Source organism: Lagopus leucura, unplaced genomic scaffold, assembly GCF_019238085.1.
Source record: "Lagopus leucura isolate 7727_CA_CO unplaced genomic scaffold, USGS_WTPT01 Super-Scaffold_100022, whole genome shotgun sequence".
Lineage (NCBI taxonomy): Eukaryota > Metazoa > Chordata > Aves > Galliformes > Phasianidae > Lagopus > Lagopus leucura.
In genome coordinates, this window is record NW_024962275.1 from 862,604 (window position 1) to 878,129 (window position 15,526).

The following is a 15,526-nucleotide window of genomic DNA, read 5'->3' on the forward strand; positions in this document are numbered from 1 at the left end:
CGGACCCGAGCCGAACTCTGCGGAGCTACGGAGAGCCCGCCCGCACCTGGGGCTCTGCAGGGAGGAGGCAGACCGCAAGGCGCAGCCCTCCTTCCGCCCATGTCTCCGGTCTCCGCCGCGCTTGGCCGAGAAGGCTCGCCGTCGCCAGCCTCCCCTCCTCCCAGCACCGGGGTCGGTTACCATGGAAACTTCCAGAACGTCGCCCCCCCCCCCTCCCACCCCGTTCCCTACCCTGGCCTCGCCGCCACGGCCGCCCCCAACCAATGGGCTTCTTCCGCTTGGCTCACGCTTCTCTGTTGATTGGCCCGCGATACCGGCGGGGTGAACCAATCGGGTGGCAGGAGGGGTGCGCGCCAGGCATGTCAGAGCGACCGCCCGCTCCTCACCAATCAAGGAAGGCCAGCTTAGTAGCAGTCGGCCAATGAGCGCTCTCCAGCGAGGGCTCTGCGGCCAATGGCGAGCCTCCACGAAGGAGTAACGAAGGATATATAAGGGCGCGCGGCGCGGCCTGGGTGTTCAGCGGCAGTTGGAGACACGGCGATTCGTGTGTGACGGTAGGGGCGGTGGCGGGGCCTGCTGCGGCCTGCCGGGGCCTGGTGGGTGGGGTGTGGGGGGGGGGGGGGGGCGGCCGCGGACCGGGCTGGACCCCGGCGGGTGGGTGGGTGGGTGGGGGGGGGGGGCAGTGAGGCCGGATTGGGTCGCGCCGCGCATGTGGCGCCTCCATTTTGTGACTGGCGTTCCTTAGCAGGGCGGCGAACAGGCGGCATGAGGCACCTCCTGTTGGCGCTGCTGCTGCTGGGCGGCGCGCGGGCGGACGACGAAGAGAAAAAGGAGGACGTGGGCACGGTGGTGGGCATCGACCTCGGCACGACCTATTCTTGGTGCGTAAGGAACCGTCTGTTGTGGGGACGGGCATCGTGGACATGGGGATCGGGGTGGTGGGGGCTGGGGTGAGTGGCTGGGTGGGGGAAGAGGGCGGGCGGGAGGTAGGTAGGGAGAGAGAGAGAGGAAGGGATGAAGGAGCTGTGGGCTCCGGGGAGGGGTCTGGCAAGAGCAGGGTGGGAGAACCGTACCCCTGTGCCATCTGACTGCTCCATTTCTCCTTCAGCGTGGGTGTCTTCAAGAACGGCCGCGTGGAAATCATCGCCAATGACCAGGGGAATCGCATCACTCCATCCTACGTGGCATTCACGCCTGAGGGGGAGCGCCTGATCGGGGATGCGGCCAAGAACCAGCTGACATCCAACCCTGAGAACACTGTGTTTGATGCCAAGCGGCTCATAGGCCGCACCTGGAATGACCCCTCGGTGCAGCAGGACATCAAGTATCTGCCCTTCAAGGTGTGCCTCATGAATAGGGGTGGGGGGGGTGGTGGCAGGGTTCTAGCTTCTGTGGTCAGGAGTGGGCTGCAGGAGCTGTGCATCTCTCTTGACTTGGGGGGGGGGGGGGGGGGGGGGGGATAGGGGAGGTAAATAACAGTGCCGTTCTGAGCAGTCTGTGGTTTTATAGCCTTCTTAAGAAGGGCTGTTGATGTCTAGAGTACAGACTCTATGCTTAAGAATACCTGGAATATACCAGTCTTTCTCATTTCAGGTTGTTGAAAAGAAAGCTAAGCCGCATATTCAGGTTGATGTTGGTGGTGGACAAACAAAAACATTTGCTCCAGAAGAAATTTCTGCCATGGTCCTGACAAAGATGAAAGAAACTGCAGAGGCTTATCTGGGGAAGAAAGTAAGTTTGAATATTTATAACAGGAACTTAAAACAGTTTTAAAAAAGCTAAGGATAACCTTCCAGTCCCAGACTTTGTTCAGTGCTGTTGGCTTCTTAGGCAGCCCAGTTGGTTGGGCTCAGCTAAAATGATTTCTTGCTATCAGAAGTGATAAAATTATTTCTAAGGTACATAGCTTTCCTTAATCTAATTGTTTTATTTTCTGCAGGTTACTCATGCTGTTGTTACTGTGCCAGCCTACTTCAATGATGCTCAGCGTCAGGCTACAAAAGATGCTGGTACAATTGCTGGATTGAACGTGATGCGCATTATTAATGAGCCGTAAGTAGCCTAAACTACCTTGCCTGCTGGTTATTTGGGAATGGGGTTTGGTAATCAAAAGTTTCCTGATCTGGTTACTTCTATACAGAACAGCTGCTGCCATTGCATATGGATTGGACAAGAGAGAGGGTGAGAAGAACATCCTTGTATTTGACCTGGGTGGTGGAACTTTTGATGTCTCCCTCCTGACAATTGACAATGGAGTCTTTGAAGTTGTGGCTACCAATGGTGACACACACCTGGGTGGAGAAGACTTTGACCAACGTGTTATGGAACACTTCATCAAGCTCTACAAGAAGAAAACTGGAAAAGATGTCAGGAAGGATAACAGAGCTGTACAGAAACTAAGACGGGAAGTAGAGAAAGCAAAGCGAGCCCTGTCATCCCAGCACCAAGCTAGAATTGAAATAGAATCCTTTTTTGAAGGAGAGGATTTCTCCGAGACTCTTACTCGTGCCAAATTTGAAGAACTGAATATGGTAAGGTTACAAAGCTAAAGCTACATTCCCTGAGCTCCAAACTAGTGACTTGCTAGCGGCGGTGTGCTGTTTCACCTAACTTAGTTACATTTAAACAGAGTAAAAATAACGTGCTACTTGAATAAAAAAGCAAGAAGTTACTTCCCAGGGTGTTTGGGACTCAGCATGTTACTGACAGCTAAGGTCTTAGGAAGGCTGACGATGAGCCTCTTGATGATCACTCTAATTCTTGGTACCCTAAGGGTGCTTAGTTTTGAAAATGGGCGTGGGAATGCGATCTTACTGTTCTAACTTTCTTCTTTCTAGGATCTGTTCCGTTCTACAATGAAGCCTGTTCAGAAAGTTCTGGAAGACTCTGACCTAAAGAAGTCTGATATTGATGAGATTGTTCTTGTTGGTGGTTCTACTCGCATCCCCAAAATACAGCAACTTGTTAAAGAGTTCTTCAATGGGAAGGAGCCTTCTCGTGGCATTAATCCAGATGAGGCTGTAGCCTATGGTGCAGCTGTTCAGGCTGGTGTTCTCTCTGGGGACCAAGACACAGGTAATGACAATAAATAGTATTGTTGGCAAGTGATAGAATTGAGTTTTCACAATCCTAAGAAGCTTAATGTCTCTAACTCAGACTGCTGTTGCCAGTGATAGACTGGTATGCTTCTGCAAAGAGGAGCTGAAGTCAGTCATTCTCTGATGCACAATCTTTTTTACAGGTGATCTGGTGTTGCTTGATGTGTGTCCTCTGACACTTGGCATTGAGACAGTTGGAGGTGTAATGACTAAATTGATCCCAAGAAATACTGTTGTTCCTACAAAGAAGTCTCAGATCTTCTCCACAGCTTCTGACAATCAGCCAACTGTGACAATTAAGGTCTATGAAGGTAAGTGCCCTAGAGCTGAACTTTCTCATTCAGATTTATGCTTGTCTTGTCAGAAGGCTGTGTGGTGCTGTCAAGAAGCTATGCACATATCCATACAGAGAAGCTTGATAACAGTGTTAGCTCAGACTGTTCACCAACTGAGACAGCTCTGATCAGGCAGCTTGAACTCAAAAGCTATTCCTGTGGTTCTTTTCAAATGGTTTTTCAGTAGTTGTGATTGAAAGGGCTTCTCTTCAGAGTAAGGTACTGTAGGCATCTCAGACATCAGGTTGGAATTAAAACCTCAGCTTTGGAAAGCATGCAGGTCGAGTCAAGTGTTGCACAAAATGCAAACAACGGTTGATACAGTTTCATGTACTAACCTGTTGTTTTAGGTGAGCGTCCCCTCACCAAGGACAACCATCTCCTGGGAACTTTTGATCTGACTGGAATCCCTCCTGCTCCTCGTGGTGTCCCACAGATTGAAGTTACCTTTGAAATAGATGTGAATGGAATCCTTCGTGTCACAGCTGAAGACAAGGGCACTGGGAACAAAAACAAGATCACAATTACAAATGATCAGAATCGGCTTACACCAGAGGAGATTGAGAGGATGGTTAATGATGCTGAGAAGTTTGCTGAGGAAGACAAAAAGCTTAAAGAACGCATTGATGCCCGGAATGAGCTGGAGAGCTATGCATATTCTTTGAAGAATCAGATTGGGGACAAAGAGAAGCTGGGTGGCAAGCTGTCCTCTGAAGACAAAGAAACGATAGAAAAGGCAGTGGAGGAAAAGATAGAGTGGCTTGAAAGCCATCAGGATGCAGACATTGAAGACTTCAAATCAAAGAAGAAGGAGCTAGAGGAAATTGTTCAGCCAATTGTTAGCAAGCTGTATGGAAGTGCAGGCCCCCCTCCCACTGGTGAAGAAGAAGCAGCAGAGAAGGATGAGTTGTAGATACTGGCATCTCTGAATGTTGTGTGTGTATATATTGGACTCAGGAACACTTGTTAAAATATTGAACTCTTAATTTGGAATGTAACTTTGAATCTTCACCTGTGAGTGGAGCTGGAAATGCTGGCCCAAAGTGGCTGTTTACTGCGTTTCGTTAGCAGTTGCTTGATGTCTGGGGAGGGAAGGGTAGCAGGGGTGGGAATGTAAATGAGAAATGGGTTTAGAAATATTGGCCATGGAAGCATTCTATTTAACAGCTTGGTCATGTGAATTTGGTGTAGAACTTTTCTACCTGAAGTGACCACAATAAATTTGTTATTTACACTGGATTTTGGTGTAGCTTATAATTTGTATTGACTGAGTTCAGGTTAGCTGTCCTATAAAGGCTTAATACAAAGAAGGCTGCAAAAGCTTTCAAGCTCAACTATGCTGATCCTGCTTGGTTCCAGTCCTCTCCTTTTTTTGTAGTTTTTTTTTTTTTTTTTTTTTTTTTTTTTACATCAAACAGGCTGTAGCAAACAGCTCCAGAAGCGTGGATGTGGTGCCACTATTGGAATGGGAACTACTTACAAGCACTGAATTGTTTCTGCAGTGTAGCATTGTGCTTCCAGCTAATCACACCATACATTTGTTACAAAGCAAAAAGCCGAGGGGTTAACCTGAGCACCCAAGGGTTACAAGCGCTTGTAACAGTAACCTAAAGGAGAGAAAGGTACCTTGTTAAACCTGAACTGGTAAAGCTGGTACAGAAGCAAAGGGGACAATGTGCATCTACCATTGACTTTTCTGAAGAAAAAAAAAAGCCTGCACCAAAAACTGGAAACAGCCACCTCAAGGTCAATCTTTACACAGGAGAACAGTGGTTCCCAAATGCAGTAACACAAGTAGCAAGTCCGGCTCTCCCTACTTTGAAAGGTGGCTTTTCTGATGCAGGAGAGTCAGGGGTTTCTCATACACCTATTTTCAAAATAGTATAAGACAAATGCCCTTAATTATCTCCCAAATCTTTGTAGATAACCTCAGTTTTGCAAGTGGAAGTACCTTTATAGTCAACTAGGAGCATGTGAGCTTCGGGGAGAAAGCTGCCCAAAACCTCTGCAACCCCCAGCTTTTCACCTTCCAGCAACACACAAGCCAAGAAGCTGCTGAAACCACAGCAGCCACAGCCTTCCAAAGGGACTGACGTACCTACTTGTAAGCATGACTGCACACAGAAAGCAGGACTGCCACCCTTATGAGGGCAAGAATTTGTTTATTGGAAATAGTGAACTTAATCAGACACTGCTACAGAAAACTTGTAAGGAAAGGGATGGTGCTGTGAAGGGCTGCAGCTGGACTATTCAATCAAAAGCTGGACTATTCAATCAAACTTACAATGCAGTCCCTATATATGTCTGCTTGTGTATCCATCCCACCAAATATTAACAGCAGATGCATCACTGTGTCTTCAGTACATGTCTTCTCATCCTGGCCTCTGCAGAGGTGGTCAGCTCTGTCACCAGCTGATGCAGCTGGCTCAGCTTTATCTTCCCTACTGACAGCTCCTGAGTCAGCGTTGTTGCCAGCCCGCCAAGGAATGACACACATGGCGTGGTCCAGTCTCCCAGCAGGCAGAGGAGAATCAAACTGCAGGAGTGTCCACTGCTGCTCCTCTGCAGTACAAAAATACATTCACATCTTAAAACATCACTTAACAGACTCAAAAGCCATGCTGGAACAGTCCCATTGCTGATTATACATTAGTCTGTAGTACCATCTAGCCTTAACTATTAGGTCTTGAACTGGTATATTTCCAGTGCAGTGACGCTGATTGCTAAGAGAATGAAGCCTAGGAACTAAAACCACAATGTATTTTCAAACAGACGGGCATTTACCATTACAAAGCTGAGAGAAGTCTCCCTACCTATATGATATTTGTATGTAGTATCTAGCGTCCCATCTGGACCTATTCCACCAAAAATGTATAAGTGGTCTTTAAACACAGCCGACGAGTGGGAGGCCCGTCCTCCTGGCACATCACCAGTGGCTGCTATCTTAACCCACTTCATGTCTGCTGTTGGACAAAAAGAACAGAGTTATGGTTATGCATTATTAAACAAAACAAAAAGAAACAAACAAAACAAAGCAAAACACATAATAGCACAGCTATTGTTCTAAGATACTTATGGCCCTTCTTACTTGTATCAATGCAGAACAGATCATTGTAAAAAATATCACCAGCTAAACCTCCATGTATGAAAAGCTTGGTCCCAGCTGCAACAACAACGTGCCCATGCCGAGGAGAAGGGGGATCGCCGTGGGTTTCAGGCTGAGTCCATGTCAAAGCAACTGAAAAATGAGAATGTGTGTGTATGAGGAGGAAAACTGATAGCTCTACAAACCAGTAGCCCCTGAGTCTTGCTGGGGCTCCCTTCTGGTGCATGCAGGGCCATAGGAATGAACAGAACAATACCAACAGTTCACGAGAAGTCCCACAGCATTCCCCATCCCAAATTTTTACACTGCCACTTTGGCCCAAATTTCCCATCACAGTACAGAGGTGAGCACGCATCAGCAGCAACCTTCACCCCTCCCTTTAAACTTGCAGCCAAGGCTGACAAAATCTGGGAGGCAGATCTCCAGTGCAGTGGGCAGTTCTCTGCTGGCACAGCCTGTGACACACAGAGGTACCTGTGTCAAAGACGTGAAGCTGCTGGTCTTTAACCGGCTCTGCTCCTTTGTCTCCCCCTCCGAAGACATACAGACAGTCCCCTACAGCTGCCGAGGAGGTGTGGAACGTCCTGGGCAGCGGCGGAACACCCCTCACCTCGGGACTCTCCCAGGTTCCTATTTCTAATTAAGAAAGCAAACACGGCAGACACGCATGAGTTCCGCGGGGCCGCTCCGTGCCACGGCCAGGACCCACACCCGCTTCGCCGACGTCTGCACTCACCGGGGTCCAGCACTTGGACGCAGCTCCGGTTCCCGGCCCGGTGCGCGCCGCCGAACACCCAGAGGCGCGGTGGACAGCAGGCGGACAGGAACGTGGCGTGCTCGTAGCGCGGCCGCAGTCCGGTCCAGGCAGCCGGGGCCCAGAGATGCGCGCCTGCGGGCCGGGCGCGGCGCGGTTAGGGGGAACGGAGGCGGCCCCGCGCCCCGCCCGGCCCGGCCCTCACCCAGCTCCACGAAGTGGGCGTCCGCGAAAGCGCCCGCGGGGTCGGCGCCGCCCAGGAGGAGCACACGGCCCGGCCCGCCCGGCACGAAGAGGCAGCCGTGGCCCACGCGCCCGCGGGGCCATTCACCGCGCGGTGCCAGCCGGTACCTGCGGGGAGCGACGGGCGGTGCTCAGCCGCGCCGAGAGGCAGCCGGGACCGCGCCGGCCCCCTCCCGCGGCACCCCCCGCGCTCACCACTTGCCCGCCTGCGGTCGGCAGCCCGGCTCCAGCAGCGGCAGCATCCGCGGCCCCATGGCGGGACCTGGCCGAGCCGCTCTGAGCTCAGCCCTTAGCGCGGGCCGGCCCCGCTCGGCTCCAGCCGCCACCTTCCGGTGCGCGGCCGGAAGTGCACGAACTTCCGCTGGCGTCCGAGGCCCGCGCCGCTTCCCGGAAGTGGAGGGCTTCGCTTCCGGCTCCGAGCTGCTGTCCGAAGATGGCGCCGCTGGACCTGGATAAGTACGTGGAGATCGCACGGCTCTGCAAGTACCTGCCCGAGAATGACCTCAAGGTGGGCGCAGGCGGGGTGGGGCGGGGTCGGAGGGGCGGCGGCGGACGGTGCCGGTACCGGTACTCTCCCGCTGCTGCTGGCGGCGGTGGTAGTGCTACCCACTGTGCTCCCGCAGCGCCTGTGCGACTACGTGTGCGACCTGCTGCTGGAGGAGTCCAACGTGCAGCCCGTCTCCACGCCCGTCACCGTCTGCGGGGACATCCACGGGCAGGTAACGGCGCGGCGCCGGGACACGCCTCAGTGCTCGGTGCCGCCGCCCGCGCTGACGTGTGCCCCATTCCGCAGTTCTACGACCTGTGCGAGCTGTTCCGGACCGGCGGGCAGGTGCCTGACACCAACTACATCTTCATGGTACGTGCCGGTGCCGCCTCACCCTCGCAGCTCGCGTCGGGCCCGGACCTGTGCTGGGTGCCGGCCCCGGCGGCAGCACCATGCCTTCCCAGCCCTGGCTGCTGCCCGCGGGGGGAGCTGAGGCGGGTGTCCCGTGCGGCGGCTGTGCGGTCGGGGAGCAGAGAGCGCGTCCTCCCCGGTGGGCTGCAGGCCTCCTTCGGCATCAGATTTCTTCGTGCACTGAGGAGTTAAAGCGACTGTCGCTTTGCATTTTTCAGCTTTGGTGTTTCTTTATTTATAATTTTGTTTTGACTTTGCAGGGTGACTTTGTAGATAGAGGTTACTATAGTCTTGAGACTTTCACTTATCTTCTCGCACTAAAAGCTAAATGGCCCGATCGTATCACGCTGTTACGAGGCAATCACGAAAGCAGGCAGATAACGCAAGTGTATGGATTTTATGGTAAGACTTCACCCAAGTGATTTCTGAATGGGGGGCAGCATGCCATAAACAACTATCTCGTATTTCCCTTTTAAAATCTGCTTTGTGTGCAGCGCTATGTGGGGCTTTCCTAGAACTGGGTGGGAAATGGTCTCAAATGTTAACACTGTTGTTGTGCTCAAGAAGTAAAGGTGTTTTATTCCATCTCTAGCCCATCTTTTCCTCCAGCATCTCAGTTTTTCTTTGCGTTTTTTTGATGATATGCTTTGGTGTCTTTTAATGAAAGATTCTACATAATTCTCTTTGGGTATAACTGAAAATCATTGTGACATACAGGCTTCAGCCTGCTTTCTTCTGGATAACGTGCCATAGTGTGTCAACGAGAGCATATATAAACATTTATAAGCCTCATGAGGCTCCAAAGAAATACTTGTCCATCAGTTTTATTGATATATTTGTATAGCTGTAAACGAAGCTACTGCAGCACTTATTTGTAGTGAAGAGGACTTTAATTAGCCCTAATGGGTTCCCTGTTTCTGCCTCACATCTCTTGCATGAAGCGCGATCATATAATCAGTATAAACACTGCTGGGTGAGCTGAGGGGCCGTTCCCAGGCAGTCGGTGGGAAACTGCTAAGGTGCTGTCAGTTGTGTTGCTTTTTTCTCCATTGCTGAAGAAAAAGCAGTAGGTAGTGAGGTCCTCTCCCTGCTGGTGGACCACAGAAACAGTGAAGAGTGCTTTCCACCCAGCGCTTACTGGTTGCTCCCAGCTGTTTTTTATTTGTTTGTTTCCTTTTTGTTTTACATCTGCCTTTTCAAGTTCTGTTCTGTTTGACTCTGATCACATTGTCTGAATTTCTTCTGGTCTGCTAAGAAGAAAAACATTCTCTATTTAACAGATGAGTGCCAAACCAAATACGGGAATGCTAATGCTTGGAGATACTGTACCAAAGTCTTTGACATGCTCACAATAGCAGCTGTAAGTGTGAACACCTCACTGAAAAGATGCGAGTAGATTGTCTAAATATAACTTATAGAATTGGTGGCCTCTAAGGGTCCTGCTAGAGAGGTTCTGGGTTGGGCTGAAATACCCACTGTTTTGTGTTTCCTTTTCTCTCCAGTTAATAGATGAGCAGATTCTCTGTGTGCACGGAGGCTTGTCTCCAGACATCAAGACACTCGATCAGATTCGAACCATTGAACGTAATCAAGAAATTCCTCATAAAGGCGCCTTCTGTGACCTGGTTTGGTCTGATCCAGAAGATGTGGATACGTGGGCCATCAGCCCACGAGGAGCGGGTTGGCTGTTTGGTGCCAAGGTGACCAATGAGGTAATGATGCGATTCTGTGCCGCGTTCCATAATTGCAGGTGTGAGACAAAGCTTTACTGTAGTGATGGGTGGATTAAGGAACTTTCCTTGTGAGGGAGCTGGGAGTTGGTGTGGAGGTGAAGGAGGTTTTCTTGTGACTTATTGTTGTCCCTTCAAAAAGTGCCAAGTGAGATAATACACAGATCTTGATTTTTAAAAAGTATAACTAGAATTACTGGGCTTTGTGTAGAATACTTTTCTAATGATTTGGAAGAAGAAATGCTATTTTTGTTAACAATCTTTGACTTAATTTTTGTTACTTTGCAACATAGTAAGCAGGCTTCTTGAGGCTAAGAGCCATTGAACTTCCCAGGCTTCTGAACCAGCCCTAAGATGAATTCCTGAGTCATGCTGTGCATTGTTCTCTGTGGTCCTCTGCAGCATATTCAGGAAGGACTGAAAGGTGTGGGCAGCACAGGCCCAGGCACCACGGCTGTCCCGGGCAGGAGCGTTTCTCACTGTTCAGGTTTCAAAACCCAAAGCTGCCTTTTCTGTGCTCTGAGAGGAGAGGTTTGCTCCCAGCACCGTCCGCTCAGTCCCACCTCTGGGGGTGCTGCTGGGGGCGCTGGGCACAGGGGGATCCTTGCATGTGGCTGGGAGCACAGGGAGCGTCCTTAGCACAGCCTGCACCTCAGTGCTGTCAGTGCTGCAGCCCACAGATGAGCCCAGCAGAGCTGCAGGAGGGCTGCACGGCAGGAGCTGCTGCTGGGCCCTCGCAGAGTTCTGACGCACCTTTTTTCTTTGCAGTTTGTCCACATCAACAACCTGAAACTCATCTGCAGAGCACATCAGCTGGTTCACGAAGGCTATAAGTTCATGTTTGATGAGAAATTGGTCACGGTGTGGTCTGCTCCCAATTACTGCTATCGCTGCGGAAACATTGCTTCAATCATGGTCTTTAAAGATGTAAATACAAGAGAACCAAAGCTATTCCGAGCAGTCCCAGACTCAGAACGAGTGATCCCTCCCAGGACAACCACCCCCTACTTCCTCTGAGCCGCCCCCGCCTGCTGCCCCCGCCCCTCCTTCTGCCTCTTGACAATATACTTTTTATTAAGCACTTTGCTGCTGAAATGCTGCCTCTTGCCTTTTTTATTTTTAAATTATCTAAATTTATTGTGCATTACGGTGTCTGTAGCGATTTCCTTTTTTCCCCTCCTCCCCTGGATTGATTTGGGCGGAGCTGCACCGCGCCTGCGGCATTCCGAGCGCCGCACGCCGGGCCGAGACGAAGCGTTTGCGTTCGACGGCAGCGGCGCCCGGGGCCGCGCTCATCCCTGAGCTTTTTTGTTTCCGGTAGATTTCAAGAGGTTTCAGCAGCAAAGTTCCCGCAGCCGGGGCCGTCGGGCCGCATCGCCGCGCGCCGCCCGGTGCTCCGCCGCCCCTCCCTTCGTACATTAAAGGAATCGTTCTGATTTTTCAGTCGCGCGTCCTCTCCGTGCGGCGGGTGGCGCTGTGCGGGCCGGGCCGGCGGGGGGCGCCCTCCGCTCCCTTCTTCTCGCCCCGGGCGGGACGGGGCGGGGCTCTGCGCTTCCGGTTCCGGCGGGGCGGAGCGGCGGAGGCGGTTCCGGTTCCGACGGCATGGCGCGGAGCACGCTCTCGTCCCGCTTCCGCCGCCTCGACATCGATCAGTACGACGAGAACCGGTTCGTGGAGGAGCCCGAGGAGGCGGCGGCGGCCGAGCCCGACGCGAGCCCCGAGGTGGAGGCGCTGCTGAGGCAGTATCCTTCGGGCGGGTCCGGCCCGGCCCGCGCTGCCGTCGGGAGTCCCGGGAACGTTACCGGGGCGGGGGCGCGGCCTGTGGCTGCCCGGTGCCGCCCTCCGTACCGCCCCGGCCCCGTCCCGCGCCGCTGCCGCCCGGCGGCCGCAGTTTCGGCTGCCGCTTCCCCCCGGCCCGGCGGCCTCCTCCCCTCCCCCCTCTCCGGGTCGCGCCGTGTCCGGGGCTCCCGGTGCCGCCGTTACTCCTTGACTCGCGCCGTAGAGGCGAAGCGCTGCGCGCGCTGCACGCGGCCCTGCGGAGCGCCCCCGCCCAGACGCGCAGCGCGGCCCTGAAGGTGAGTGCGGCCCGGGATCCGCGCCGGTAATGGGCGGCGTCCCGAGGTGCGGGGAAACGCGCCGGCAGCAACCGATGGCTGAGAGAGGAAGTCCTGAAGTACCTCCGAGGGGGTCTCGTAGTGTGCTGCAGAAGCACGACGTTGGTCTCAGACTGTAGATTTGTTGCAGGCAATTCTGCAGTGCGCTCCGGGTGGCTCTCCCGAGGTAGGAGTACCAATAAGTCCGGTTTTAAAGAGCTCTTCCCTTCTGTATTCTCACTACGGAAACTTAAGGTGCAAAATGTTCTCCTGTTTGGCTGCAGCATCTTCACCACCGGCAGCGCAGCCGCTGCTCCGGGCGCTTTGCTGCACGCGGCTCTCGGGGTCGCGTCCGGCTTCGCTGATCCTAACGGCGTTTTCCTTTCTGTGCAGGAGCAGGCGCAGGGAACCATGCTCAAAGTCCTCACGTCTTTTAAAAGCAGTGAAATCGAACAAGCGGTGAACTCCTTAGACAGAAATGGTATTGACTTGTTAATGAAGTATATTTATAAAGGATTTGAAAAGCCGACAGAAAATAGCAGTGCAATATTACTCCAGTGGCATGAAAAGGTGAGTGCTTGCTCTGGGCTCTCCAGTTGCCATCAGTGCTTTCAGGAGAACCCCCCGAAAGAGAGCTGTGCGATGAGGGCGATCCTCCCCTGAGGAGCAGTGCTTGGTGCTGCCTTTTCTCTTAAGGTTGGGCTTCCAAAGCTTCTGCCAAGCTTCTGCCGGTACTTCAGAGCTTTCCTCAGCCAGGAGGGGTGGGGAGTGGCAGAGCAGTGTCTGCTGCAGGAGGCATTGTGCATTCTGTCTGTTGGTGGTTTCCCCCAACAAGGAGCAAGAACTGGAAGTGGAGGTGTAATTGTTTGAAAGGTGCCCTTGGGCTCATGGGATGCCCAGGACGGCTCAGGTGTGACATTTTTTCATCAGTGAAGTGCTGTGACAGAGTACGTATCCAAATTTATCAGGATATAGCAGACCTGTTTAGTTTGCACAGTAAGGCTTTGGATGTCTCTGAAGGTTCCAGTGGAACCCACAGAGGCACTCTGGTATTTCTGCGGAAGGGTTGCAGGAGGGGATGTGCTGTGCTCACAGCTGGCTGCTGGTTGGTTGTTTGCAAAGGTCTGCTTCCTTCTTGTGAGGAGTTAAGACAGAAGTTGTGCAGTGGTGACTCCAGCCGCTAGCAGCTGTCCCCAGCCTTGTGGAATATTGATGGGCAGGAGGAGGAGAAAATTTCCCAGGAAGGAACATACTTGACATTTTGTGGCGTTCTTCCCACTGGAGACTGTTTTTGGGTCACCACAGGTTGATGCTCCCAGTATGTAACATTACACAAGACTGCCCTGACTGGAAAGAAGTCAGTGCCCAGAACATGTAGACACATGCAAGCATCTCTTCGTTTTGAAAGGAACATGACAGGTTTGCAGTGGGCTGGGCGCTGCTTTCCAGCAGCACAGGTAGGACACGCAGCTCAGCTGCCTGTCCCCTGGAATGGCCCAGTGCCATCTGTGTCCATCAGGTCTGGCACTGATCTGAGCAGTCCTTGCATCCTTCTCCTTGACTTTAGAAAGATGTCTCATTTACATTAAGGGTGCAAATGAAACCACACCAAGCCCTTCCTCCTTTCTTCATTCAGGAACAGAAGGGGGGTGAGGCATTCTGCATCATCAGTGACACCCTGTCCTTCACTAGATGCAAGTCATCTAGATGCATGTAAGGTTTTGGAGAACGTACTTTAACCTTCACATTTAGTGGGATGTTTTGCCATGTTTTGTTTGCCCTTCGTTTCCTCGCTTCCTGCATTTATAGAGCAGTACTGCCTACGTACCACTAAGGCCTGGGTCAAAGAAGGCACTCATCTGTGTAAGTCCACAGAGGATAGGGGGCATAGAGTTCCCAAGATCATGGCACAGGACAGGAACAGGTAAGGAACTGAACATGACAAAGGAATAAGCGTGTGGACATAGAACTTACTACTGCAGGAAGCTGAAGGTGTAAGCCGTGCAGAAGGCACCTGCACAGACATGGAGGGGTGGAACAACGTGAGAACTGAATTTCCTGCTCTGGTGGTAGCAATTAGCATAGAAAATGGCTTAGGAGTTAACCAGCACAGTGCGTGTTTCGTGTGACGGAACAGTCGTACCGGCAGAACCACTGCCAGCCCTGCAGGCTGTGAAGAGCAGTGAAGGTTTTATCATGGAAACCTGATGCTGTGCAGTGAAGTTGAGTATCTATAACTATTTGAAACAAGTCTAATGTCTGCATGTTCTGGGAAAAAAACTTCTTTGCTTTCCACAAGTAACTGTTTTTAGGTTTTGAGAACAAAAGAGTGAGGCGCAGCCTATGAGAGCCACTGGCTGTGCGACTGTAACACTGATCTTGTCTCCTTCTCTCACCCACAGGCATTAGCAGTAGGTGGACTAGGTTCCATAGTAAGAGTTCTTACAGCAAGAAAGACTGTTTAAAGACTATTAATGCAAACCAAGGCAACCATCGGTTTTGGACCCAGAAGAAGAAGTAGCTGAAATGACGCTGGTCCTTCTTGATTAGAGATTGCAATCTACTGAAATACTATGGAAACCTCCTCTTGGACTGCTTTTAACATTGAAGTGGGAAAAGAGTAAAGGTATTCCTGTATATTCTGACTATCACATACAGGAGCCAAGACATTCTCCTGATTGCTTCTTTTAAGGCAGAGAGAAGGCAAACTCCTGCCTCCTACTACTGAAAGCGAGCAGGTATTCTCAGATGTTGCTTTATCAAAGTGTGGTGATCCAAGATCCTGTCTGTACTGCTTATTTAAGAGGGAGCGATGGTCTTCACAGATGCAAGGTTCTGACGGTTTATGAATGGGAGAAGGGTTTATTAGCAAGATGATTTTGTATATATGTGTGTGTATATATAGAGATACAGTCAGAGGACAGCTGGACCATGGGGTTGGTTTCATTGTAAAGTGCCTGCTGCATCAATAAAGTTCTTGGATCATACAAGTTAAGGCAGTTTTTGGCTTACTCTTAAATACGACACTCAAAAATCAGCCTGCAGTAATAGCATTTCTAAGCTAAGTGCCCACCTCTGCATGAGCACTCACTTCCAACTCCTTCCAAACTTTGTCTTCAAACTGAGCTGTGCTGGCTGCTCCAACAGCCTCGCTCAGTGCCCTGGTTTTGGCTGCACACAGCCTGGGCCCTGCTTCCAACTGACACAGCTGCAAAGGGAGGCTGTAATCCAGCCAGCCTGGATTTAGCACCTGCTAAGAGTGCAAGTAG

The 15,526-nt window shown here is 51.8% G+C and overlaps 4 protein-coding genes across 5 annotated transcripts; 3 read left to right on the plus strand and 1 right to left on the minus strand.

Annotated features, from left to right (window-relative positions):
• The first annotated feature begins 464 nt into the window (after positions 1-464).
• On the plus strand, positions 465-4,672 carry HSPA5 (heat shock protein family A (Hsp70) member 5). Of its 2 annotated transcripts, none has more exons than XM_042878766.1 (9): positions 465-554; positions 749-881; positions 1,109-1,340; positions 1,594-1,731; positions 1,940-2,052; positions 2,141-2,531; positions 2,838-3,075; positions 3,242-3,409; positions 3,784-4,672. In XM_042878766.1, exons 2-9 carry the CDS (start codon positions 766-768, stop codon positions 4,344-4,346), a joined length of 1,959 nt encoding a protein of 652 aa, XP_042734700.1. In that variant the 5' UTR covers positions 465-554; positions 749-765; the 3' UTR covers positions 4,347-4,672. The 2 variants fall into 2 exon arrangements, with proteins under 2 accessions (XP_042734700.1, XP_042734701.1); XM_042878767.1 differs by having other exon boundaries at positions 499-554; positions 746-881.
• A 906-nt stretch (positions 4,673-5,578) lies between these two features.
• Positions 5,579-7,852, minus strand: RABEPK (Rab9 effector protein with kelch motifs). Its single transcript, XM_042878768.1, has 7 exons — positions 7,732-7,852; positions 7,499-7,644; positions 7,276-7,428; positions 7,014-7,175; positions 6,522-6,671; positions 6,247-6,396; positions 5,579-5,995 (listed from the first exon to the last, which is right to left on the minus strand). Exons 1-7 carry the CDS (start codon positions 7,788-7,790, stop codon positions 5,700-5,702), a joined length of 1,116 nt encoding a protein of 371 aa, XP_042734702.1. The 5' UTR covers positions 7,791-7,852; the 3' UTR covers positions 5,579-5,699.
• A 64-nt stretch (positions 7,853-7,916) lies between these two features.
• PPP6C (protein phosphatase 6 catalytic subunit) lies at positions 7,917-11,259 on the plus strand. The gene is made up of 7 exons (XM_042878769.1): positions 7,917-8,044; positions 8,160-8,255; positions 8,330-8,395; positions 8,695-8,836; positions 9,715-9,794; positions 9,937-10,146; positions 10,933-11,259. The coding sequence occupies exons 1-7, from the start codon at positions 7,970-7,972 to the stop codon at positions 11,179-11,181; spliced, it is 918 nt and encodes a 305-aa protein (XP_042734703.1). The 5' UTR covers positions 7,917-7,969; the 3' UTR covers positions 11,182-11,259.
• Positions 11,260-11,732: 473 nt separating this feature from the next.
• Positions 11,733-15,247, plus strand: ARPC5L (actin related protein 2/3 complex subunit 5 like). The gene is made up of 4 exons (XM_042879000.1): positions 11,733-11,906; positions 12,167-12,239; positions 12,651-12,827; positions 14,660-15,247. Exons 1-4 carry the CDS (start codon positions 11,767-11,769, stop codon positions 14,720-14,722), a joined length of 453 nt encoding a protein of 150 aa, XP_042734934.1. The 5' UTR covers positions 11,733-11,766; the 3' UTR covers positions 14,723-15,247.
• Positions 15,248-15,526: the final 279 nt, after the last annotated feature.

Excerpts from the sequence above, each read along its gene's own strand:
- RABEPK (XM_042878768.1), bottom strand. The coding sequence starts at position 7,790 with ATGGGGCCGCGGATGCTGCCGCTGCTGGAGCCGGGCTGCCGACCGCAG. Across the intron at positions 7,176-7,275 it reads CGTCCAAGTGCTGGACCCCG|AAATAGGAACCTGGGAGAGT; the intron begins GTGAGTGCAGAC and ends TTTCTTAATTAG. Across the intron at positions 6,397-6,521 it reads TCTGTTCTGCATTGATACAA|CAGACATGAAGTGGGTTAAG; the intron begins GTAAGAAGGGCC and ends TTTGTCCAACAG.
- ARPC5L (XM_042879000.1), top strand. The coding sequence starts at position 11,767 with ATGGCGCGGAGCACGCTCTCGTCCCGCTTCCGCCGCCTCGACATCGAT. Across the intron at positions 11,907-12,166 it reads GTGGAGGCGCTGCTGAGGCA|AGGCGAAGCGCTGCGCGCGC; the intron begins GTATCCTTCGGG and ends CTCGCGCCGTAG. Across the intron at positions 12,240-12,650 it reads CGCGCAGCGCGGCCCTGAAG|GAGCAGGCGCAGGGAACCAT; the intron begins GTGAGTGCGGCC and ends CTTTCTGTGCAG.
- PPP6C (XM_042878769.1), top strand. The coding sequence starts at position 7,970 with ATGGCGCCGCTGGACCTGGATAAGTACGTGGAGATCGCACGGCTCTGC. Across the intron at positions 8,045-8,159 it reads TGCCCGAGAATGACCTCAAG|CGCCTGTGCGACTACGTGTG; the intron begins GTGGGCGCAGGC and ends GTGCTCCCGCAG. Across the intron at positions 10,147-10,932 it reads GTGCCAAGGTGACCAATGAG|TTTGTCCACATCAACAACCT; the intron begins GTAATGATGCGA and ends TTTTCTTTGCAG.
- HSPA5 (XM_042878766.1), top strand. The coding sequence starts at position 766 with ATGAGGCACCTCCTGTTGGCGCTGCTGCTGCTGGGCGGCGCGCGGGCG. Across the intron at positions 1,341-1,593 it reads TCAAGTATCTGCCCTTCAAG|GTTGTTGAAAAGAAAGCTAA; the intron begins GTGTGCCTCATG and ends TTCTCATTTCAG. Across the intron at positions 2,532-2,837 it reads AATTTGAAGAACTGAATATG|GATCTGTTCCGTTCTACAAT; the intron begins GTAAGGTTACAA and ends TCTTCTTTCTAG.